Below are 27809 nucleotides of genomic sequence, written 5' to 3'. Positions count from 1 at the left end.
CACCATTAAAGGATTTCTTTTTTTTTTTTTATTGTAGTTTTTTCATTCTCAGTACAAGCCTAACAATTCAGATGAGTTACTGAAAATGCATGCTGGAGCTGATTTGCAGTGCTTTCTGACTAAACAATCCCCCAGCACTTTAATAAATATCCAGTGTCTATTTTATATCTAGTGGTAAATGCTTTAACACTGATCCAAAAGTAACACATGGTACTATAGTTACATGACTATACACAAATAGGAAATAAAACACAAAAATGACTATACAGACCTCACTGAGGATAAACAACAATTGAAAAAATATTGGAATGTCCTGCCAATACAAGATACGCTCATTTTTATTTTTTTTTTTAAATATAAAGGGGATCTTAGATTTGACAATAATAAATACATCAACTAAACACGCTTAGGCTAAATCTTTTAAGAATACATAATCTTATTCTGTCTGTGGAAATATTAGGCCAAATTATACATCATTTACAGTCAGAAATTAATCCTTGCTTTAAATCAGACATTAGGTGATGCGTGTAATTTTTGTGATGTTAAAATATTTCCAGTTTAACATGACGAGGGGCAACAACCATGTGTTGATCAGATCCTCAAAGAGTTTAAACACTGTTGCTCTGTGGCACTTTCAAATTCAGGGTGGGACTGTCTGTGTTTCTGAAGCCATTTCTTTACAGTTCTGTTTGTTATGATTATTAGCACAAAAACTACACACTTCACCTTTACAAATGGAAAAGAAAAATGTTTGATATGCACAGTTTCATGGGTTCAGATAACATACTCAGGCATATAGTAACACACACACACACACGCACTACTTCATGAAAGAATTTTGGGTTGCCTTTTATTGACCAGTTTACCATCTATGGTACCATCTATACGGAAGCTTGAAAATGCCCACTGGATTCATGGACCATATAGAATGTTACATGACAGATAAATGACACTGTAACACAAATTATTTGCTTAACTTTCCTTGTCTCATTTGTTTTTCTTTGTTGCTAAATATTAATCTATTTAAATAGTCAAATCTACCACTTAAAGACTAAAATTTATTTTAAGACATTAATGGAACATTTCACACTATGAACAGGAAATATGTATTTTTTTTGCAATTATTGCAATTTCAAAGAAAAAAATCCTTAAAATGTTTAATACTTCAAATCACCGTGATGACCATTATTCTTCAAATAATTTTTCATAAATACATGATGCTAAGCCATAAAATACATTTTCTTATTTTATTGCAGATCTTTTTTTTTTTTTAAAAAAGGGTTTGGAAAAAAGAGACCAATTCAAGGCTTGTTGTTGCAAATGGAAACAGGCAAAAATGAACATAACGTCTGAACATACAGGAGGAATAGCAGCAGGCAATGCAGAGGCCAGATCAACCTCAAAAATTTTTAATTTATACAACAAAGTGGTGAATAATATTTATGAAAGAGCACTCAAATGTTTTCGTTGCTTATTTTCTATGCACAAATACCACAGAGCTGTTTGTGCTGTTTGTTTTGGTTATTTTCTCTTCTTGCAGAAGAAGTAGTTTGATTGGTTGGGTCACAATTAAGGTACATGCATAAGACTTAGTGGGGTAAAGCAACCAGGATATCTACATAGTTGACAGGGAAGAAGCCAGATTGCCCACCGTTCACTCCTTCATACCAGTTGTCATCAATCTTGTTGGTTAAGGTGATGATGTCACCTTCCTTGAAGCCTAGCTCACCCTCATTTTCAGGGTCGAAATCATAAAGTGCCCGACAGCAAGGCTGGTCCATTGGAGCTGAAACGGGACAAAAATAAATAAATTCTTTACAGGACAGAAAATGAAATCTTCAATTTCATAGATTTAATTATATTTTTGCCTTACCTGGTGACCTGGAAGGGCCACTGTGCCCAATATTCCCATTGTGGTTCTCACTAAAATCTATGGAAGTGCGAGGTTTGGGGACATACTCTCTTCTTGGCTTATTAGAAGCCTCTCTTATTCTGCAAAAAAAAGAAAAAAAAAAAAAAAAAATGAAAGAAAAGGATACATTATAAAACTAGGCATGATAATGTTTTTATAATCTCAAAAAATGCGATAATGAAAAAAAAAAAAAAAAATTAACATTGAATTATTTTTATTACAAAATAACATTTAAAAATGAACAATTAATCATTCATGCCACCAAACATGTAAAATAATTCATTTTTATTTCAGAAATGTTCCACCTTTGGAGTAAACCTAAAAGCAAAGCATGTTTGTGTGTATTTCCATAGACTATCATCAGTTGCCACTACAGGCAACTAACGTGCTTTACCAAACCACACCTATCGAGAACAGTTGGGGTCATTCACACAGGATGTTTTCATGTTCAAATACAGATGGAGCGCAACAGAATGGAACTGGATGTGCTGAACTATTTTTAACTTCACACAGTGTCTGAAAAAATGTGACAATCTTGATACGAGATGTGATGCAATACAGCGAGATGCACCACAATACCCAGGTGCAGGTGGGATACGAAAATGCATCCTGTGTGAAGGCCCCCCCCCCCCCAGGCTACCTCAGACAGATTGACAAACTCCAAAATGGACTGCTATGAACTGTAGGCTTATCAATTATATGTTGCTGAAATAAAACAAACACAAGACACTTTTTTTTCTAATGACTATATTCAGTGCTTTCGTCGGTCACATACATTTTTTAATTATCTTCATTAAAGGCTTTTCTCAGCAAAGTGATTGGCCTGTGCAATTAATTACAAATATTTGATCAAATATCATATGTAATTCACCTGATAACATTTTTCTAATTGATTGCAAGATCTTCAAAGTATAGTCATTTAGAAAATACAATTGAACATTATTGCTATGGTTGTCTCTTTTTTAACAGTTATTTGCACTTTAGTATGGTTTGTGAGTTAATAGTACCACTGAGTGTGGTACCTAATCTTCAGACCAAGTCTGCAAAACTGCAAACACATTACTGCTTTAGTTGATTGTAAGCAAGCATTTTCAAAAAAATAAAAAAAAAACTCAACTGTTCTCTACATTACACACATCATTTAAAACGAAGAGCTGTCGTGTTACGTTTGGAAAACACGGACATTCAAAATGCCACACCAATTCACCAATTACAACTAGTGCTCATGTGTGCAAACACTTATAGCTAATTTACGCCCTTAGAAATAATTTCTGTTTACAGTGTAAATATATACCGTATAAGCATACATAATGTACAGTATATACTGTACAGAATTTGTACACATACAAAGAAGATTGTAGTGAATGCAAAGAAGATTGTAGTGTTTTACATTTGTCACATCCATGTGTATTTGGGGTGTATAAGAGGAATTCATTTAGCAGTTTTTGTGAAGAGTTATGAGGCAAAACACCATTTTACGGAATCAGTTTCAGAAATCGTATGCAATTGTCTAAAACTATAAGAACAAGTAATAACATGAAATTAATTTTAAAATGAATTTTCATAAACATACTTTTAACTTTAAGAAATAATGCCTGTAATTGCATAGTTTTTTGTGAGAAGGGAGATTTTCCATTCAAACATTTAGATTTAGGATTTATTCCAGAATACAGACCTGTCTTCTAACTTGCTGGACAGCTGCTGAAGGATCTCTGCGGCCTGTCTGTGGTAGTTCTCCTGAGCTTGGACCAGAGCAGAAAGCTGACTCACTTGTTCAATCTGCATAAACACAGTTAGAACATCATCAGCTATTATGCATGAAATCAAATAATGCCTTACTGATTGTATATGAAGGTATACAAACAATGGCTACATTTACATGCACCCTAAAGGCAGTATTGAAGTACTGCAAGCTTGTGTAAGCACTGATGATAATTACGTTTATATTTAGAATAACCATGAATCAAAGTAAATATGTGTTAATATGCTGAGTATTGCGGTATTAATCTGACTATATGCTCATGCATGGGTTCGAAAACATGCTGGAACAGAAGAAGCCGCACTTTATTGGCATCATGCACATTGATGTTCGGAAATGTGCCTGAAGTGTGTCCATTCTAGTGTTTCCGACCATCAATAAAACTGTGTGTAAAGCTATAATCATGAACTCAGTTTCCTGAGCTCCCCAGAAGTGTGGCTTCTGCAAAATGAGGGAGACCATGTACCCTAGAACTGGCAAACAGGTCCGTGTAAGCAGGAATGCTTGAAGGCTGCCTATTTTAAAGTAAAAACATCCCACCTTTTAGCAAATAATCTACATAATGGCAAGTATCATGTAAAACGGGACTAAAAATGTTTGCCCATGTAATATAAACATCTTATACTACGGGGCCGTTGAATGCTTGAATCTGATTGGCTGACGAACGTTCTGAGGTGTGCAATTATTTTCAGGGAAACGCACGGCGAACGTAGTTCCAGGCAGCTTTCTTGACCGCATTACAGTTCCATATCACTTCGCATCGTTGTCAGCGCTGCCCTGACGATTTTATCAGTTAGCCTAGTGTAGCAACTTAAAGGCTACACATGACATTTCTCACTAGCGAGGTAATAACAGCGCTGCATCTTAAAGCAGACTTACAGTTTAGAGACGGTGCTTCAGAACACTGTTGAGGGACACACAGAGGTAGCCTAATTCATACAAGCTCTCTCTCTCTCTCTCTCTGTTTCTCTTTCTCTGTCTCTCTCGCTCTCTTTCTAATAACTTCATTATTAACTGCATTAGTCTGCTATCAACGGCTCAAGCCTCCATTGCCAGCTTTAAAATGACGTTTTGGAACTAGCAAAAGAGTCGTTGGATGAGATGCGGAAGAAATAATCCTACTCACAATAGCGATTTAAGTAGAAAAACCGGACGAATCCCTTGAAATATATAATCTGATCGATGTCTTGAGGTGTGGCAACCGTAGTATAACCGTAGTATCCGCTTCGCGTCGTGGCCGCATCACCACCTCGGGTGTGCATTATTTTTCTAATAATTCAACGGCCCGTCGTCAATTATTCCTTACTTAATTCTTAAATCGATTACTGGTAGCAATCAGCCTATTAAACATGTAGACATAGCCATTGTGTAAGATGAACTGATCAATGGAAACAAGTGAATCCTATGATTTATTGTGGGTTATTGCTTCAGAACAAAAGGAAAGGTGTAGTGGGAAAGACTCGTTGGACATTGGGACAGATAATTAAAATGAAACTCTACAGAAGCATGAAATGGATTGTGAACAAGGGCAAGCACCGGTCAGATCACAGATCTTACATCACTCTCCAGAAGGTTAAACATGCTTTGTTCGGCAACTTCCTTTGAATCATCAAACTTCTCCAAGGCCTGTTTCATCTCATCTTCAGTGACTTTTCCCTGCCTTTTCTTCTTATAGTCAAAGTCCAACCGTCGCCCTTCCAACTTCTTCAGGTGATGCTGTCATAATAGAAAAAGATGCAATGTTCAGTTACTGACCTCTAGTGACACATTCAGTCTCCATCAACAGCTGTGACAACAAAGTATGATCAAACACCGTATGAGTTCTACAAAGCCATTTCAAATGCTGCTAAATATTCTCTCAAAGAACATTTAAATCTAATCTAAATCTGAAAACTGTAGCCTCAACTGAAGTTTATCCAAAATCATTAAATATCAGTGCCTGGCATGAGTGAATCAGTGGTATTTAAAGAGGTCATAAATACATTCTTATTGTTTATACTGACTTAAAATATTGTTAGTATAGTTATTAAAATCCAAATACAGTTATAACAGATTTTTTTATGTCCATTTGTGTCTCCTTTCTACGGAGCCCCTTAGAGCTCATGGTGGTGGAAAGATTTCGGGGTGGGTGAAAAAAATATTTTTCAAATCTTTTTGAAAGATGTTTGCTTTGCGAGAGAACGCAAAAGATTTGAAAAATAATTTTTTTCCACCCACCCCAAAATCTTTCCACCACCATGAGCTCAAAGGGGCTCCGTACCTTTCTGACCTTAGAATTAAAAGAGCTATTTTTGCTGATGTATGTAAAATGAGATTTAGCCTTTTGACTCTCAAGCTGCTTCCAGTATATTTTATAACAAACCCATCCGTCATCCAACAAACCTCTTTTTGTCAAGTTCACGAAACAATCCACACTTAAATCTGCCACTGAAACTGTTAAAGTGAAATGATCAGTGACATTTTAACTACTTTCCAGTAGTGGTAATTGCGATGTCTTCTCTAAACTGCCACAATTAATGATAAGCTATGACAATGATTGGACTGGATTGTGGAAGGTTAGTGAATAATACCGATTTTTACACTGAAATACCGCATGCAACACAAGTGTGAAATTTCCGTTAAGAGTTCATAAGACAAAATGTTGGAGGGGTAATCATTTTGTCTTACACAGGTTTTTTTTTTGGGGGGGGGGGGGGGGGGGGGTCATTGCAATAATCTCTTATATCTCACCTGGATTTCTTTTAAGTCTTTATCATGCATATTCTGCAAGGGATCAATAAAGTTTTGCTTGACCTCCATGTCTAGAGCATCTTTAACTTCACCTAGTTCTCGCATGGCTTCTCCAACATCGATCAGAGCCAGACCTGTAAGACACAAGAGTACAGTATATCTCTCTCTATAATATAGCTTTATCTTTTATGGCAAATCAGTGAGAATCCAATGCACTGAATTAAGTTGTTTTTAGTTTACACAAAACACAAAACTAAAAGATCTGGTTATGGTAATGATTACTTGATTTTAAGTTGGTTTTAATTTTTTCTGCAACCAACAATCACAGCCATTTCTTAAAACGTCTTCAAAACACTTAGTGCTGGTCAGTTTTTAACAAACCATCTTTTTATTTTCCAGAACATACAGTCAAATGGTTTTCAAACATGACAAACATATCTTCATACAACTGCACTTATAAATGCTTCCAGTGTGTTAATATTTGACTGCAGTTATCACAATTCTTTCGTGCTAATTTCCACATTATTAGACATCAGCATGTGCTGCAAACAGTTTGTCACTATGCACCAATCAGGGAATAAAATTATTTGCATATCCTCAAGCTTTGTGTGATGATTAAAAAAGGCAATGAGGTTTTGAATTGCAAAACCTTTTGTAATTTAATCTGATTACTCTACCAATTAAATGTCATTTAATTACATCCAAGCAAGCAACGTACACAGAAGACTAAATCGCTATCATAAATTCTAAGAATATAGGCAGATTATTTTAATGGGAGATTGAGAGCAAGCATCTATTTTTTTTTAGCTGCTTTGCTAAACTGCTCTTTACATGAGTGCTATAACTGATCTCTTGCATCATAGACAGATTCATTTATTATAAATGAGAGTATTCTGATTTATCGTGCTGCATTGTCCATGTGGTGCAGCCACAAAAACAGCAACTACATTGTCAAAACAGTCTGGATTGTGGTTGTGGGTCATTGATAACCTTGTCATGGACCAGAATTTGCCTGCTGGCAGGATGTTAAGCATCCATGCCATACAGTCAATTCAGCAAACCACATTAAACGCCTTAAAGCATGCACTTGAAAACTTGATAGCATGCAAAATAAAAATGTTTGTGCTGATGCTAGTGAATCTCATCAGTTTTTGTGGTCTGCATTTAAACATTATGAACTTAGAATAGCACACTATCAACTGCTACTTCTGCCATGTGATTAGGAGCATACTTTTAGGCATTTTTACATCTGGCTTGTTTGAATCATTTGTTTTGGAACCTGGCACGTTTTCTCCCCTGGTTTGATTTAAGCATATATGAACACAGCAATTGCAGTCAGATCTGCACCAAAATAATCTGTCTGAGATTGCCTCGGCGTGATTGAAAACAAACTCTAGAAAAGGTTCAGTTGTAGTGAGACATCAATCCGACACAAACAACCAACAAATTAATCATCATAATTAATAATGGGAAACAGGTTATGTAAAAAGCAGCAGTGTCTGATTCCGTGGATGAGCGAGCTCATTACTTATCGCAGTTGAAACCAAAGAGCTCCTCTATCTTAATGTAGTCTAATTGCTCTTCTTCTCTTGACTCCCACTCTAACTGATCAATTGTAGCGGGAATGACAGATACATTGTATGTGCAACGACAGCTACAGAAAAAGCCAAAATAAGCCCACAGAGATAACTTGCCAATTCATCTTGACGGATGATAATGAACAACATGTATTCATGACCAGTGAGAGGACAGTATTATTTACATGTGACTTGCATAAACATTTTGGTACAATTTTGGAAAAGCTGCTGTGAACCAAGAAGAATACTTGTAACAATTTAAGTACCAAACGATCTAGAAGTCTGAAAGGAGCCTCATTGACAGACCTGGTTGTGCCTTGTGTAGAGTGGTGTTGAGATGGCTTAAACATTTAAATATTAACACGTTATTTTCCTTATGCTTAATGAACTCTTTTGCTCTTTACACATTAACATGAAGACTGAGTTTATTGTTTAATCTAGTTTGCAACTAACTAGGGGTGACCCCGAAGAGTCGATGCTTCGATATGGAGATAGGTATAAACGGAGGTCGGAGCCAGTTCCAAATGGGCGGGTCAGCTTCAAATGGGTTGGGCCTTGTTAATATGCCCTACACCAAACCCAACCCTAAACCTACCCTCCCTCTTGGAGCTGCCCAACCTACTTGCATAAGTCCCTCCCACTTGGAGGTCTCCGGGCTGCAGCAATATATACACTGTAAAAAATAATTCAGTGGCTTTGTAAATATCTATATATATATACACACATACATACATATATATAAAAACGGCTTTAAATTGTAAATTCCAGTGGCACAGATGGTAAAGTGCATGCTTTTTGACGCGATTGACGAGGGTTCGAACCCACCTTTTGCCAAACTTTTTTTCTCCCTTTTCAAATCTCAAATCACATCGTAAACAAAAATGAAAGAAATAACCAAAAAGTTGAAAATAAAGTATCGGGTAGGGGTCGGGAGGGCTTTATTGTATCAATAAGGTGGCATACATTTAATCATCTGAATTAAAATTATTAAAAATTTACACTCAATACGTTATTATTGCATACTGTTTTATAATGTAATACAATACTGAAGTGCAGATAATTGCCACTATTTTGCGAGTAGTATAAAGTATAAAGTAGTATAAATAGCAGAAAATCTTGCTATTTTAACAGTGTAAATGTAATCTATAGCTATTTGCACTTAGTGTAAATAACATATCGCTAAAAATACTGCTATTTTCACTTAGTGTAGATACAATCCATTACTATTTGAATTTAAGAAAAAATGAGCTCAATTTCAACTGAGGGGGGTCTTTAATCAGTCCGTGCCCAGGGCACTGGTGAGTCATAATCCGTCCCTGCCAAACACCTGCCCTGTTCTCCTCACATCAACTCAATTTGTCTCCTCTGACCGTTGTTCTGTCTAATCCTGGCCTGTCCTGCTCTCTTGGCTGCATAGCAGGCTCATCATTTTATCTGTGGTCCGTCATACGAGTGTAAATACACATTTAAAATTTCCTCAGCGTCCGAACTGTCATTGCGATCCATTGTTTTCCTGTGGTTTAAATGGACCGCTCTCCCTTTTGATGGGTCACTTCCGGTTTTGGCACGTTTCAGATGCGGAAGTAAAATTCTCTCACAAAAACGACTCCAGAAGCCTTAATAGCGTATTTTAAAGTATATTTTAAAGAAAATGTAGTTCCTACAGTATTTTTCTATACATCGACTCACTGGAGTCTCTAACCTGCAATATGCCCTTTGAGTTTCACTTTCCATAATCCGTGACCGAAAGAGAAGCATCTTGGCGGCAGAGATTTAAAAGACTCAAACTGACACAGGCAGAGTTAAAGACTGGATTTTTTCGATCAGGTGAGGAATAAGTGATTTCAAAACATGGCAGCCAGATTATATATTGTGTATTATTTTATCTCGCATAAGATGCATCACGCTGAAGTAAAGCGCTTCATTGTACAGTGATTATAAACGCGAGCAGTACAAACAACAATGCATAATATTGATAACTATAACTGGGACTGTCATATACATAACATTATAATGAGAACACTATTATAATAAAACGCTGTGAATTTGGTTGCCGTGTTTCTACACGTTGTTGCGTGAAGAAAGGAGTTCATTCAGAGCCGCGCAGACACATTCACTTCTGCATTCGGGGCATTCTGTGCAGATAGCCTGTAAGTCGTATTATTAACGTTATGTTTTATAAAAAACTAAGCGTATTCTATATTAGATAAATTAGTTAAATCCCACTGATTAAAAAACTGCTATCAAGTGCTATCAGAAATGCAGAACATTAATAACTACTGTCATATAGCCTACATAGCGTTATAATGAGAGCACTGTTGTAAAAATGTTTTGAATGGGTTTCACTGGCATTTAATGTTAACCATCTTTTAATCAAAACATAAAACATTATTTTTGTATCTGCGAGGTGTCCATTACACATTTTCCCTGTGTGTTTGTAATTGTTTTTCCCTGTAACGTCAGTAATTATGACTGTCTCTTGGTAATGTATTAAGCCCCGCCCCCAAACATATGATTCGACTATCAGTCCTTAGTCAGGGACATCCCTACAACTAACCATTTCATCAAAAGAGCTTGTTGATAAAAATTATTTTTGAATAAGGCAGTTTACATTGTGTATGTTAATAACTGCGCTATATGAGGAAGAGCTGCCCACAAGGCTAAAATCTCCGACATTGTGTATGTTTATAGCAAAGCTAGCATTACCAAAGTAGGATTCCTCCCCGAGCTCCCTGCCAAACTTTTGCATGGACTCTCCCAGGATGACTTCAGTCTGTGTGTAGCCAGGACCTTTATCTCCACCACGGATTTTAGACATGGAGCTCATCATACTCATTTTGGCACGAGTTGCTGCATAAACAAGCAAACAAACAAAAAAAAGCACAAAAACATAAACGTGATGTACATTAGTGATATTTTAATTTTTTTAAGCTAGGGATATACAATTACAAATTATTATTCACATTCACCTGGATTGGGCTGTAGGTACTCTGTTGTCTTGGTCATAATGTCCATCACCGCCCTTGTGGTGACATCAACTTTCTACGTTACGGTAAAGTTGAAAAGATACAAAAATAGAAAGGAATGAATGTTATTATTTCATTTATTTGTAATGCCATGTCACCAGCAAGGCTATCTTCATGGAGAAAACAATAAATATACCAAAAGTCAAACAATTAACAAGAAGCTATATATATATATATATATATATATATATATATATATATATATATATATAAGACATTTAAGGTTAATACTAGACAAAAATAACATTCATTCTTATTACCTGAATGTAAGAAAGAATTATACATTACACAGTTTCATGAAAGGGGCCAATGTCAAGTTATTTTTCCTCCTATCTGTATAACTTCTAAACATAGTAAAGGAATTTCATTACCTGCACTAACTATATTTATACATCTTATATATATCTTTTGTTGCCTACAGACCCCAGTAGTTGCTCATTCCTTCATTCATCCATCCATCCAACTGTTTTAATCTTTATAAGAGACACTCTAAAATACACATTTATAAACACACTCAATATATTCTCACCTAATTAGGTGGCGCTAGAATTTTGTCTCAATAGATCACCTAATTACACCTTCCAAAATTAGAAACTTCTAATAAACAACCAAACGCTCATTGGTATGCTTCTTGAATGAGAATCACATCTCTCTAGCTGCAGGAAACATACCTTTTCCATTTCCATGAAGTCTTCATCTAATTTAGTTCCCTCTGCCCCTCCGACCTTCTCACTAACTCTCTGCAAAATAAGACAGGACAGTTTTAGGTTGTGTAATTATTTCTTAATAATACATTTTTTGTGAAATCTTTTTCCTTTTCCTTCAAATTTGTCACGGACCCCTTAGCTTGAAAACTCCAGCTCTGTTGGACATATACATAACATCCTGTCTGGACCATAGATTTAGTCCAAACACATCTCAAACTTGTACACTGATGCAATATGCTGCATTATAACAAAAAAGAAAAGATGAAAAAATAAAAATAAAAATGAGAAAAACCTGAAACTGAAGTGTGAAATCTTCCAATCATATAAATTAATTATAGAATATCCAGGAGAATTTATAAGAAACATCTTTCATTATTAGGAGTCTGCTTGTGTCAGTTAGCTAATGCATTGGTTCCCAACCATTCCCCTGGAATACACTTAAGACTATTAAACATTAAACCATTAAACATTTCTACCTGTAAACCTAAAGAAATTGTGTTGTCCACAAGTCTCTAATTTGGAGTCAACAGTCAATATTCAAGTCAACTGGTTATGGGTCTAGGTCAAATCCAAAGTTAAGACTCAATTTAAAGTCTCAGACTCAAGTTTCCATCTCTGGAATAAAACATTTTAAAGGCAGAAAAGAAACTGAGTTCTAACGGCACAATATAGTACTTAGAAGGTGGGATGTACTGGTTGTCAGCAATATGAGCTACCATAAATACAGAGCAAAACAATATTTTGTGTACGGGGAAATACATGTGAGAGGCTCCAATAAGGAATATCTTCAATACCAATGTGATACTGCACATCTTATTGCAATAAAAATACTTAATGTATAGTATAACAAAGAATCATAAGAATGAAGGGATTCTGATGAAGTAAACTCTACAGAACGAGAGAAATAAGAGTCGAACATGCTTAAAAGGCATCTAATCAAAGGGCCAGGTAAACTGTAGAGCAACACTAGTGAAATTATTACTGGTGAATGTGAGGCCAGTGGAGACTGACTGCTATCATCAAGTCTGGTTGCTGAAGTTTGCTGAATGCTTTCATTGACTGTGAGCTACTTGACATGTAATAAAAATGAAGTAAATGTGGACATCTAGTACACATTAACTAGCCTACAGTGTAATAGTTCACATTAACATTACATGAACAATAGTATAACAAACTTAATTACGTAAATTAAAGTGAAGTACACTAAATACAATTATTGTACCAGTAAAAACACCTTAAAAGCAATTTCTACAATTTAAAGAAATTAACAGTTCACTTTAACTACAGTCAATTAACAATGAATTACAAACAAATTAAATCAGATTGATTCAGAAATTAACTTCACTTTAATATAAAAGATGATCTTTCATTTGGGTGAACTTAATTACCTGTCGAGATCTGGCAGTTCATAAATGAATGAATGAATGCATTTTCAATGGAAAGCATATTGTGTTTAATCTCTGTTGACCCGATACATTTCATTAAAAAGAAATGAACACAAATCAAGATACAGATGGATGACAGCACCGTACCAGTCTTTTATTTAAAATGATTACTGGCCTACATTTCTTAATTCATCATTAATCCTAGTCTGGTACTGTTCAGGGAATGAAAATGAACATTAAGCAGGTTTATTTGATAAATGCTGATTACCATGTGTATATATACAGAAATACACTAGTAGCTGTACACTTTACATAGCAACTAAACATCCTTTTCAAAATAAAATCTTAACTAGAATATGGACCTTAATTGGAATTACAATTCATTAGGTTAAAAATAAAAACTGATCATAGACTAAATGTTTTCACCTTTGCTTTATTGATCTTCATTTTTGAATAGTCTACTGAAGCAATTTCCTTTGGGTTCTATGAACCTAATTTCATTAGCATATATTATTTGCATATTTTATTTGTAATTAGATTCATGCCACATTTCAAAGTAGTATCCATAATGTACGAAATCACAATCATCATTCAGCAAACAATGATGAACATATAAAAGGTTTATATATCCAAGGAGGAAACGCACACAGCTCAGGCCAATCATTCAAGAAGCCAGGAACACTGAAAAGAGGACATACGATCATAAACCTCTGAGATACACTGACAGTCACTGATAACACACTGGAAGGTCTCCCTCCTCTTTAGCCCGTAGGACACTGCGTCCATGATTTCCAACAAGAATGTCAAATTTGGACTCGTCTGACCATTTTTCCACTTTGAAACAGTCCATTTTAAATGATCCTTGGCCCATAAGACACGACGGTGCTTCTGGACCATATTCACATATGGCTTCCTTTTTGCATGATAGAGCTTTAATTGGCATCTGCAGATGGCAGGGTGGATTGTGTTTACCGACAGTGGTTTCTGGAAGTATTCTTGGGCCCATTAAGTAATGTCAATGACAGAATCATGCCAATGAGTGATGCAGTGTCGTCCGAGGGCCCGAAGACCACGGGCATCCAACAAAGGTCTTCAGCCTTGTCCCTTACGCATAGAGATTTCTCCAGTTTCTCTGAATCTTTTGATGATGTTATGCACTGTAAATGATGAGGAACATTGTTTTTAAAGTATTCCACAATATGTTTACGCACTCTTTCACAGATTGGAGAGCCTCTGCCCATCTTTACTTCTGAGACACTCTGCCTATAAGACATCCCTTTTATAGCTAATCATGTTACAGACCTGATGTCAATGAACTTAATTAGTTGCTAGATGTTCTCCCAGCAGAATCTTTTCAAAATTTCTTGCTTTCAGCCCTTTGTTGCCCCCGTGCCAACTTTTTTGAGACTTGTAGCAGGCATCAAATTTGAAATGAGCTCATTTAGTGGATAAGAGTGTGAAATTTCTCCGTTTAAACATTTATGTTCTCTATGTTCTATTGTGAATAAACTATTGGCTCATGTGATTTGAAAGTCTTTTAGTTCTCATTTTATAAAAAAAAAAAAAAAAAAAAAAGTGTCCCAACATTTCCGGAATTCGGGTTGTAACAACCCCACGAATTACACAAACAAATAGTAATAAAGCTACTATTTGAATGGAATGAAAATGTACTGCATGTTAGCTTGCTTATTGTGGCCAAGGGCTTTATCTATGCAAGTCCACATATCACACTAACAAGGCACTATGCTTCTAATCATAGGTCAAGAGCTGTATCCAACCACACAAATTTGTGATGCTGTTTACAAATGCTTGTTGGAACTATGGAAACAGCAAATCATTGAACTACATTAGGAACTTTGGAACATAGTTAGCAAACGATGCTTTTAGAAAACGCACCCCTTTGTTATTTGTTAGGAAAACTTAGAAATGTGGTTCCTCATTTAAATTATAGATTTCAGAATGGCCAAGTTATCAGTGGTACACTCCAAATAACAATTTTATAACCCATTACAGTAAAAAGTGTAAATATCAAACAGGGCTTAATTAATATTTTGTGTTGACCTCATACAATTTAAATTGTCCTAATTTTAATATATTCAGGTACATGTTTGTAGACTATTACATATTATTACATAATATGTTTGTATTCAAAATCATTTCCATGCCGAGTTTTATCTGTTGCGTGGCTACAGTACCACAGATTAACCTCACAGACAAGTTATTTAATCCAATTCTTGCAGTAAATACAGTCTGGAAGGAAGTGTCACTGAATGAAGAGGAGGAGAGAGAAAATTTACATATACATGTAAAGGATTAAATTAGAGCTTGCCAAAGGTATCGGATCAACCTTGCTACCTGAAAGCAAGTGCTGTGCTGCTGACTAGGTGGATGGCAGTCACATGAAACCCAATGTGACAGCAGCACATGGAGAAGAGAAATTTCCACCCCCACCCTCCAGTCAGGCGGTCTTAAAATATTCCCCTGAGTCTGTGCCTCCTGGATTACAACCACCAAAGATTACTGATTTATAAATAGAACAGATAGATGGACAAATGAAGGAGGTTATGGGAGGATGTCCTCCCTTGATTTGTGACTGTCTGCATGGCAGAAATGGATGCGCATCCCTTGGGCTCGACCGACAGTTCCAGGAATGCAGCCTCTCTCTCTTATTGTTATAATTATTATTATTATGTGTGTGTGTGTGTGTGTGTGTGTGTGTAATTAAGGGCAGCTGAGAAAGCTCATGCATAAAGATGGCTAGAGGAGACGTGTGATGTGAATTCAGGGGAAATGGATTTTATGTGCTCTAAATGTAGTAGTAGTAATAATAATAATAATAATAATAATAATATCAAATAATTTAAATAAAATATTTTTTGTATCTTAAAAGAAGCCAAAGTAAATGTCATGAAATATATCACACTGGGATGAAACAAATAGACAACAAGAGTTTAAAAATTGTGTAACGTCAAATGCTTTGAACGTCAAAAAGTTTTCAATGAGAATTTAAATTCACATATGAAAGAACATTTCAGAACATTGTAGAAAAGAAAAGAAGGGGACAGCCTGTAAACATGTCTGAGGACATGGGAGTCCTTGCTGGAATGCATATATGACTTAATGCTGAGAAAGACAGGAGCATTGAATCCAGGATGACACAGCAGTGAAACAGCACTTTTTTTATGTGCATCATATCGTGAGATTCATATACATTAAAAGAGTAGCAAGAAGAGCACAGTATGGCATCAACCTTAATATTCATTAAATACCAAGGGCATGTGCCCGTGTCAATCCAGTGTTATTTTGATGCTGTGGGAAAACGGTTCTGTGATGATGTAATTTTTAAGCCTCGCACAGCTCTTGCGTAACAGCAGGATGAGCCCCTGTCCTGGCATGCGGTATCATCAGACTACAACTAAGTCATGATTGGTAGAACAGAACAGAGAACTATGAAAGGAAAATACAAGCAAGGTTGGTAGAAAGTCATGGTTATAACTTTGTATAGAAAATGCTATAAATCAACCAAAATTATCTCTCATCCAAAATTGTACAGGGATTGAACTATGAGCAAAGCAATTCCACTATCACTAATGCCTTTAAAACATGCATTTTCGTTAACATTATACACAGGACATCTGTGTTTGATTTTTTTGGACACACAAAGAAAGAACAATTAAATTCTTTTTAATGGCTGTTGACAATTCAATACTGTGAATAAGTAAGTGCAGGATTCTGCATGTTAATGTGCCTGGAGATTAACATGTAGTGTAGGTTAAGCTTAAAAAGATTCAGTATTTAGTTTGTTCCTAATAGAAAAGGGGTGTTTAAATGAATAGTTTACCCAAAAATGAAGATTCTGTCATCATACTCACCAGTTTCTTTCATCTGTTGAACAGTTCCCAGTGGCCATTGCCTTCTATAGTTTTTTCCCACATACTATGGAAGTCAGTGGCTACTGGCAACTTTTTAGTTACCAACATTATTCAGAATATCTTCTTTTGTGTTCAACGGAAGAATGAAACTCACAGTTTTGGAAAACTTGAGGGTGAGTAAATTATAGAATTTTAATTTTGGGGGTGAACTATCGTACCTGAAATCTACAAAGACCACAAAGAAAGAAACGGAGGGCCGGAGGCAGATGAGATTATTGATGTTTTCATTTGGAAGACAAATTAGTGTATTTCATATGTTCTATCAATTTACTGCATTTTAGCCCACAAGGCCTTAAACAATCATCTTCTCCTACCAGACAAAATCCAAACAATTGAGCATTAATTATAGGATTAGAATCTAATTTAGATATTTTACCACAAAACACAGATCAGTTATTGCCAAAAAATACTATAAACATATTAAGGTGCTTGAAGTGACATGGCTTTAATGTGTCCAGAGTGTTACAGATAAATAGAAAACGGTCTAAACATGTACACACAGTGCTATTAAAATGAATTTGTACTGACAGCTCACAAACCATCTATTAATTCTAAGATATTATTTTTAATCGTGACTGTCTGGAACATTGATGTTCAATGATTCCATCATTGATTCCATTCATTCATGATTCAGTCTAAAAAAAAAAAAAAACTTTAGATGTTTTGCTTTAGATTTTACATTTGACATCAACTCAAGTCAATATTATTTGTATAGCGCTTTTAACAATGCAAATTGTGTCAAAGCAGCTTTACATCGGCTTGATATAAAGCTGGGTGGTTTGTCGAAATAGTGTCATTCTCCTCTGGCCAGACAAAATTAGCAGTTTAAATCTAGGCTAAAGCTACAACAGCAACACAGTTTCAAAATGCTGATCATACAAAAGTAAACAAACACACTTAACATCAAACAGAGTAACAGGGCCAACAATATGCAGAATTTTTCACATACTTTTTGTTATAGTTTCTAAATGTCTCTGGAATTTAGATGGTCTCATACTCTTGGCAGTCAAAAATACACTGCATAAAGCACATGGTGGTCAGCACAAACTAATTTTTGTTTGTCCTCATTTCAAGATAATCTAAATGTGGTTTCATACCTTTTTTTTTTTTTTTTTAGCTCTATTAGGAATGAAAACCTACGAAGAATCAAAGTATGGCTGTGTAGTCTAATGTTGTAAAATAACAAATTGCGGGTGTTTCCAAGGATTCCAAGTTGCAGTGGTGCCTGCAGCAGTACGGCTGTATGCTCTGTCCATATGTGATCTTGACTGATCTGAGAAACATTTTATTACACAGTTATTATATACTATATGCTTTTGTGTTGACTGAAATAGTGATGCCAATCTTTTGTGAATTAGGGTAAACGTACCTTTTAGGCTCACCAAAATCTACATTGAAAATTTTTGATATTGGTAGATATTGGTTTCAGTACAAAAAGTTACGTTAAAATAAAATATTAAATCACAATTTTTTTTAAATTTTATTTTAAATGACAAAAACATTTCAATTAACATACACCGTGCCCTCCAAAAGTATTGGAACAGTAAGGCCAATTCCTTTATTTTTGCTATAGACTGTAAACATTTGGGTTTGACATCAAAAGATGATTATGAGATGAGCGATTAACATTTCAGCTTTTATTTAGATATGCATTTCATCTGGATCTGATACACAACTTAGAATATAGCACCTTTTGTTTGAACCCACCCATTTTTCATGTTACCAGAAGTATTAGAACATGTGTCTGACAGGTGTGTTTTGTTGCCCTAGTGTGTCCTATTAATTGATTATTCAAACAGTAAATAGCACTGAATGTCTGCGCTCAGTTTCAGATCCATGCATTTATAGTTAGTTAGATGTGTAACCAACATGAAAACCAGAGAGGTGTCTATGGGTGAAAAACGAGCAATTGTGAAGCTGAGAGAAGATGAAAAAAAAAAAAAACAATCAAACCATTGCACAAACATTGGCAATAGCAAGTACAACCATTTGGAATCTCCTGAGGAAGAAAGAAACCACTGGTGTACTAAGTAACACACCTCAAACGGGTAGATCAAGGAAAACATCTGCAGTTGATGACAGAAACATTGTGACAGCTGTAAAGAAAGACCCTAAAACAACTGTTAGTGACATCAGCAACAACCTCCAGAGGGCAGGAGTGAAGGAATCACAATCTACTGTTCGCAGAAGACTTCATGAACAAAAGTACAGAGGCTACACCAGAAGATGCAAACCACTCATTAGCAAGAAGAATAGGAGACGAGCCTCAAATTCTGGGACAAGGTTTTATGGACTGATTTTATGGACCAAAGTGATGGAAAGGCTAAAGTTTGGAGAAGGAAAGGATCTGCTCATGATCCCAAACATACAAGCTCATCTGAAACACGGTGTACACGGGTGTACATTATAGTACACATTACACAAGTAATGTAATGGCTTGGGCTTTCATCGCTTCTTCTGGGACAGGCTCATTAATCTTCATTATGATGACACATGATGGCAGCAGCAAAATTAACTCAGAAGTCTACAGAAATATTTTGTCTGACAATTTACAGAAAGATGCAACCAAACTGATTGGGAGATCCTTCATCACACAGCAAGATAATGACCCAAAACATAGTGGCAAAACAACAAAGGAGTTCATCAGGGGCAAGAAGTGGAAGGTTTTAGACTGGCCAAGTCAATCTCCACACTTAAACCCTGTAGAGTATGCATTTTACCTGCTAAAGAAGAGACTGAAGGGAGTAACCCCCCCAAAACTGAAAGAGGCTGCGGTGAAAGCCTGGAAAAGCATCACAAAAGAAGAATGCAGAAGTTTGGTGATGTCAATGGGTCACAGGCTTGATGCAGTTATTGAAAGCAAAGGATTTGCAACTAAATATTAAGTCTTTGTCACTTTAATCTATGCTAATTCTATCTGTTCCAATACCTTTGGTAACATGAAAAATGGATGAGTTCAAACAAAAGGTGCTATCTTCTAAGTTGTGTATCAGATCCAGATGAAAATACCTGTAAATAAAAGCTGAAATGTTAATCTCTCATCTCATATTCATTTTTTGATGTCAAACCCAAATGTTTTCAGTCTACAGCAAAAATAAAGGAATTGGCCTTACTGTTCCAATACTTTTGGAGGGCACTGTATATCATTAAATGCAAAAAGTCAGGCTGTGCTTAATGGGTACATTTCTGTACCCTTTAAGCACACCCTTGTTCCTATTAAGCTCACATGTTTGATTGAAAATTCTTGTTTATTTTAAACAACCTTTTAAAAGAATAATTGAAAAATATTTTATTGAAGGTACAAAGTCAATCACAAAAAAAAAAAAAAAAAAAAAAAAACAGAAGACTAAAATTAAGCATGCCAGCATTCAATTTGATCAGTTATATATTCATAGTAAAGTGTCATTTCAGCACATTGCAACATCTAGATTAGTCCACGTTCAGCAAAGTAACATATTCAAAAATCAAATAAAATACACCAATAAAACATTTAATTCATCGGGATGAACACAGAAACTAGCCTCATTATGAAGCCTCTCATTAAATGGATGTCAACTTCTCTATAGTCTCTTAAGGCTGGAATACCCTAAACGATTTTTGCCCCCATTTTCCACTGATTTACAGTCTGGAGAAGGTGGTGCTAGTTGCCAAAGATCAGAGCCAGTCTGCAGATTTGAGTTGACAGAGTCCATAGAAAATCGATTCACACTGAGCTTAATTAGAGCAGCAACAATTTTTAAATACATTTCATGTAATATTTATTAAAAAGACTAGATTTCGCAAGATTAATAATCTAGGTCATATTAAATTCATACATATTTTATTATGAACAACTATCATTAACACCATTTATGAAATTATACTTTTTCTTATTAATGTCACACGGAAACTGTGTGATTGTAATAGTAGTGCACCCTTTAAGCTCACCTTACAATAATATGAAATCTTTAAAAATGACAGCAGTATAAAACCACAGACCAGCAATAAACCGTACATTTATAATATTATGGATTTAAAAGTACAAGCCAGTAATGCCCGTGAAGTTATATATTAGTTTTACACAGTCTTATACAGCTAGTCAGCTAACTGTGTTCTGTAGCATCTGCGATATGTTGCTAAAACGATCTTTTGGATGTAATTGTAATTATTTCAATTACAAGTCATCCAAGTTCCAGGATATAATATGCAAAAGTCTAAACATTAATCTCTTAATTTTACAGTAAGTAGAGAAACTTACCCAAAATATAGGCTAAAACATCTAAAAAAAAATGCACATTTAAAGGGCTCCTCTTTTGGTGAAAGTTTTCAGACAGCTTTCAAAATGGCCGCCAGGCAGTGTGAACGCATGGATTCTCATATCTCAGTGTGCAATGATCTGATTGACTTGAAATTACAGGAGGTACGTAGTAACAAACACGTCAATTGGTTAAGACGTCAAGTATGAAATTATTTTTTTACTTTTTACAATCTGAGCTCAAATATGGAAGTGTGCTTAATGGTTACGTGATCTTAATAGGTACGTTTACCCTAATCTTTTTTTTTTTTTTTTGTCTGTCCCTTCTTTTCAGTGAATTAGCCAAACAGGTTTTGAAAAATGGTCTGTATCGATTCACATTCATTCGGACCGCACTCTCACTGCATCACCTGAAGCACTTTCTCAGTCAGTACAACAAACAGTATCAATATACTTAGGAACACAGAGAACAAACACTGCTGGATAAAAGTAAACAACTGAAACAAAAGCCTACATTTTCAGTAGTACCTGCAGCCACTGCTGCATCATCTGAATAAGCAGCCATTCATTAAAATCTGCTTTTCAGTTCTTTTTCTATGTGAACATGCACTATATGGGTGTCTTTGACCATTTCATTGCTTTGTTGTTTTCATGTTTTAAAATCTTTAAAACGTGCGAGTTTTGTTCTGCTCCAAGACTCTCACTGATTGTTTGGTCCGAAGAGTCTTACATAATCTGAAATAGAAGTGTGTAACAGTTAAATGAATGCTAGACACACTCAAGAAAAATGACATTTCTCTCAAACTTCACTTTTTAACATGAACATGCATTTAATTTATTTACTACTTAGTTAAATACACATTTTGATTATAAAACACTGCTGCCCACCATCTTCTCCTGAGAGGGTCTGACAACCAATTACCTTCCCTATAGACACTAGACAACTTGCTTGCACTGCATTCTTTAATTTTGTCTGTCCAACAATGCTTTTTTTCAGTGACTGTGCTGATTTAATCCTAGATACAAGATCACCTGTTTCAACACTAGAAAGGCATTCTATCCTCAAAGTACTATTTTAGGAGGCAGTATAATCTGCTTCCTAAATTTTCAGACAGCCTTCATGTCAGGGGCTTCATGACAGCTCACCTGTTTTATAATAGTTTTCAAATCAGGGAAACTGGTATATGTATTTTAGCAGTGATGTCCTAAAACAGGATGTAATCCACTACAAAACCATACATCAAAAGAATAAACCATATTTAATACTCATAAGAGAGAGAAGATTAAATATATTTATATATAGACCATTTCAACGGATATTCGGCGGTATAAGGAAGTGACGTCTTTGTTCCTCGGACGTTTCCGGTTAGCGTTTGAGCGCATTCAAAACAATAGCGGCAGGCGCTTGATGCACAGTGGGATTGCGATTAATTTATTTAATCCTGCTGTTTAAAATGTAGAAATTAAAACTAGATCCTTGTTGCTCGGTGCTTGGGTGCTCCCTCTGGGCTGGAACTAACATTAATTTATAAATAATCGGAAACTAAAGGGTTTAGATTTCCGAGAAACGCGCCTGGATTGCAGCAGTGAAGCGAAAAGCAGAATAGCCAACTAGCAGCTCTAGGATATAATGTACAGCACATTTCGATTCAGGTAAGGACACGTTCTTGTTTTTTTTCCATTTGATTCGTTGTATTTATTTACGTTAACTCTTCAAGTATGATGCAGCATTGTGTTTTCGTCATTGTTTACATATGCGCCTGGCATTTTGATTCTTTTTAGTGAAAAGGGTCAAGCTTTTATTTGCGTTTTGTTGGAAGCGTTATGTGGGCTATAATTAAACATGAGTTCTCATTAGTTGTCTAGCTATCTTGTCAGCAGATAAATCCAGTGAGTAACATGTTATAGAAATGTATTCTCTAAACTTGAATGTTGAATAGTGAAACAGTTAACGTTAACTGCAGTAGTTTACAAAAGCTAACGGTAAACATTTTTCATCACTTATGCTTGTCTAATGTTAATTCCAATATGTACTGATGTATTAAACAATAGTATTATTTGTAAATACTGTGTATTAAATAAAATAATTGTTTTTTTACTTTTGTCTTTAGGAAAGTCATCATCTGTAATGTAAGACACATAACCCAGTGAATGCTACAGGGAGACGGGACAGTGCAAAACCACATGAGACCATATGAACACCCAGATGTGTTTGAGAGCTTGAGGATGAAATGCAACGTAGTACTCAAAGCTGCTCATGGTTAGCCTGCTGCTTTTGATATTGATCACATGTTAATAAATTTGCTGGAAACAGTCTCTGTCTTTTGTTTATATGCAGTACTGGTCAAGTGTCTGGACACATTACTATTTTTTTTTATGTTTTTGAAAGAAGTCTCTTATGCTCATCAAGCCTCCATTTATTTGATCAAAAATACAGACAAAATCAGTAATATTGTGAAATATTACAATTTAAAATAATGGTTTTCTATTTTAATAATCTTTATATTTATTTCTGTGATGCAAAGCTGGATTTTGATCAGCCTTTTCTCCAGTCTTAAGTGTCACATGATCCTTCAGAGATCATTCTAATGTGCTGATTTGATATTTGGTTATTGTCAGTGTTGGAAACAATTGTGCTGCTTAATATTTTTTTCTGGAATCTGATACTTTATACAGGATTGATTGATTGAATCCTGACAGGGATTTTCAAAATAGAAATCTTTCCTAACAGTATGTCTTTACTATCACTAAACAAAAACAAAACAAAAAAATAATTTAATATCCTTGCTGAATAAATGTATTCATATTCTTTAAAAAAAAAAAAAAAAAAAATGACCCCAAACTTTTGAACAGTAGTGCATGTTTTTACAAAACATTTCTATTATAAGTAAATGCTGTTCTTTTATTCAAAGAATACTAAAATTATCTCTGTTTATAAAGAAATATTAAGCAGCACAACTTTTTCCAACACTGATAATATATCAGCATATTAGAATGACTTCTGAAGGATCATGTGACACTGATAACTGGAGTAATGATGCTGAAAATTCAGCTTTGCATCACAGAAATAAATTATATTTTAAAGCATATTAAAATAGAAAACCATTATTTTAAATTGTAATATTTCAAAATATTACTGTTTTTGTATTTTTGATCAATGAATTGCAGGCTTGATGAGCATAGGAGACTTATTTAAAAACAGTTAAAAAAAATAGTAATAGTGCCCAAACTTTTTACCTGTATATGTGTTTACAGTAAATGTGCATAAAAACATACATACCCACATATATACTGTATGTAGTGTGTGTGCATTTATTAATATGCATGTAGGTTATACTTTTATCTAAGAAAAAAAAAAAACAGGTTTATGTATAACACAGTAGCCAGCATTGAATTGCATTCATCTTGTTTATTTGTGACCACATGATGGCTCAGATAGAGCATTCAAATGCTTTCTAGCATTGTTCCACAGCAACAAACCTGACCAAACTATGCACACATTTTAAAACGAATGCAATCAGTAATAATGGCATGAAGTGATTAGCTTACTAGCATTCATTTAGCGCTGTAATAAACATGCATGTTCTGTAAATCTGCAGTGAAACGATATGTATTGTGAAAAGAGCTGTACAAATAAATATGAATATTTGCGTAGACATGCAGACTGACCCAGCAATGCAAGTGAAATGTCCACAAAAACCTCCCCGGACATCTTAGCACAAACCATGATAAGTTCGTAAGTAACACTGTTTGTCTTGCTTCGGTTTAACCGAACATAAGGCTGATGTCATCCATTGTACAAACAAATGATCCCAACTTTTCCGCTCAGGAGTTAATTGTAAGCATCTAGTATGCGATACATTTACTGCCATCTCGTGTACACCACAGCATCAATCAGAGCCGCTTTGATCCGTCCGGAAGACTTTTAATGTTCTTTGTTAGTTTGCACCTCAGTCATATTTAAAGGGTAATTCTATTTTTATTTTTTTTTAAATACCTAACATGCGTTTTCGCTAGATTTAAAAAGTACGCGCTGTAGGTTTTGATAGATCTGAGATTTAAAAATGGTGCTACCGGAAATGCTTCAGGACCAGACATGCGCAGAAGCGTTCCAACGCCTTTGTTATTGTTTACATCCTTGAAATGGTCTATAAAATGTAACATTTAAATATCTAACATATTTAAAAGATCTCAGTTTGCACTCTTTAATAAAGATAAAGTCAACCCAAAGGCATGGTCAAAGATGATTTCAAAAGCACTGGCTTGCCAAGCATGTACTATGCAGTATAGCTGACAAAAATGTAAACAGCGAAGTGCACAACAATAAGCAATGTCTAGAAATTGTAATAGAGAAAGCAGAATAAAACATCCGTGTTTCGGACAGATAAGCAGTGCCTTACAAAGAAAGCAAGGGATAGAGAAGTTGAAGAAAAAGGTTAGCCTACACTTCTATGTACAGTATTGTATACGACCAAAATAACAGAATAACTCATTCATGACGTCAGCTTGCAAATTCCACTTTTTATATATCCCCAAACACCCAACAGTAAATGGGAGGAGAATAATCTCTAATTTTTGATTCACATCCTTTTTACTACATGTGATAAAATGAAACATTTAGTAGACAAATGGCAATTGAACTTTATTTGCAGCTCATAACAACACTAAGTTAACGTGAACTTGAATTACAAGCTCATAAAATGTCTATTTTTAAACAACAAACAAAAATCTCTGTATAAATGGACATGCCGAGCAGACAATTTCCATGAAATCTCACTTCTTTATGTAACTACCACCGCGAGTGATGTGCTAAAACAAGTGTGAAAAAGCTTGATCTGTTATGAATGACTATTTTTGCATGATTTTGAGATATTTACTAATAAATTAGGAGTATATTGAGTATATTACATTAACTGCTTATTGTATCTCAAGGCCTAAGCAGTATTTATATACATTTTTTATTTTTTTTAGTAATTCCACATACTTGTGGAACAAAATATAGGCAAATATTTACTATACAAGCAAATTTCCAAATAACACAGGTAAAGCAGGATAAACCTGCCTCTACAACTGAAGGAAGGTACAACGTAAATAAGGGAGAAAAAAAATAAAAATCACAAAGCAGGCACTATATTTTGTCACGACTGCAAGATTGCATGAAGGTTGTGTATAAAGTACACAGCAAGCTGTGAGATGAAGCAGTGCATTTGAGGAACCATCTGTTCTACAGAGCAGCTCTGAGTCGTGCCACCCTCTCCACTGCGCAGCGTGCACTGATGATGTCAGAGCCTGACGATTGGTCAGAATGAGACAGATTATGTTGTTTAATGTCAGACAATGAGACGTAAGCCCAGATTCAAAACCCACAGAGTTTCATATTCCCTTCAAAACAAATAGTTAAGGCAGAGGTTTTCAACCCCTTCCTTGGGTGAGATGTGAGAGCTGTTTCAAAACTATCCTTAAAAATGACAGAATATTACTCCAAAATCTTTTCTGCACAAACCATCAGCGTTCATTGTTCATTCCTGTATGCAAGGTGAAGCTTCAGGCAAGGACACTAGATGGACATAACAGACCTGGGAGTGAGGCTAGTCAATGGCACCAGAACATAATTAACCAGCTATTAAATCTGGTTTAATGCTGTCATGTCTTAAAAAAAATAAATAAGATTATCAATAAAATATATAAAACCATTCACAAAACATACATTTCTTAAAAACAGAATATATATGGTTCGAGGTCCAATAGGCAATGCACTGACTTGAAAATATTAAAAATATGTAAAAATATATTACACTATACTAGGCTATTAAAATAAATAAATAAATAAAATAGAAATGAAAAATAAAATGCACTACAGGATTGGACCCTAAAGCCTATGTAGTGGCTTAGAGCATCATGGAATTGAAGTGTCTCAGCATCACGACTGCTTTAGAGGGCATCGAGGTCAATTTAAGGGTATAAGCTATTATGTAACAACTTTCAACAACGCATCTTAAATATTCATGTTCACGCGTTTTAATTTCATCGGTGCTAATAACATCTAATGAAAACCTCATGGACAAAAAAGAAAACACTGAGCATACATTCATTCTACCATCTGAATGAAATGATTGTGGATAACATGAACAGATCACTGTGACTAGCCTGTTGGTAGCAATGTTAGTGCATGTCTTACGTTGCGTTCAAAGCAGCACACACTGTTCAGGGTGAAGATCCGCATTAAGATTCAGGACACAAGCTGCTCGGTCTGCTGTAGCACTGCAGCAAACCCATTTTCACGCGTGTAATGGTCAACAGAACGGCGAATTTCAATGCCATTGCGCCTTACCTGAGTGGCTTTGTGGAATTGTTTCTTCAGTCCCGCTACAGACATGATTCCGACTGGACTAGTGCTGTTTCTAACGCCTGAATGTGATGTGCTAAGATGTAAATACGCTCAGAGGTACAGTGGATGTGAGACGTTTAGAGATAAACCCGTGGACGCTGGGAATCACCACAAGCGTAGGCTGATTATAGCAGCTGATCATGACGCGTCAGTGACATC

The 27809-nt window shown here is 35.4% G+C and overlaps 1 protein-coding gene across 2 annotated transcripts; it reads right to left on the bottom strand.

The window, feature by feature from the left end:
* Positions 1-27809, bottom strand: sh3gl2a (SH3 domain containing GRB2 like 2a, endophilin A1). 2 transcript variants are annotated; one of them, XM_079424181.1, is made up of 9 exons: positions 27594-27809; positions 11676-11744; positions 10948-11020; positions 10685-10828; positions 6402-6535; positions 5229-5387; positions 3588-3691; positions 1874-1992; positions 1-1786 (listed from the first exon to the last, which is right to left on the bottom strand). In XM_079424181.1, exons 1-9 carry the CDS (start codon positions 27636-27638, stop codon positions 1590-1592), a joined length of 1044 nt encoding a protein of 347 aa, XP_079280307.1. In that variant the 5' UTR covers positions 27639-27809; the 3' UTR covers positions 1-1589. The 2 variants fall into 2 exon arrangements, with proteins under 2 accessions (XP_079280307.1, XP_079280308.1); XM_079424182.1 differs by having other exon boundaries at positions 27441-27750.

This window comes from Barbus barbus, assembly GCF_936440315.1.
Source record: "Barbus barbus genome assembly, chromosome: 8".
Taxonomy (NCBI): domain Eukaryota; kingdom Metazoa; phylum Chordata; class Actinopteri; order Cypriniformes; family Cyprinidae; genus Barbus; species Barbus barbus.
Note: the sequence above shows the minus strand (reverse complement) of the source record. Positions and strands in the feature narration are given on the sequence as shown.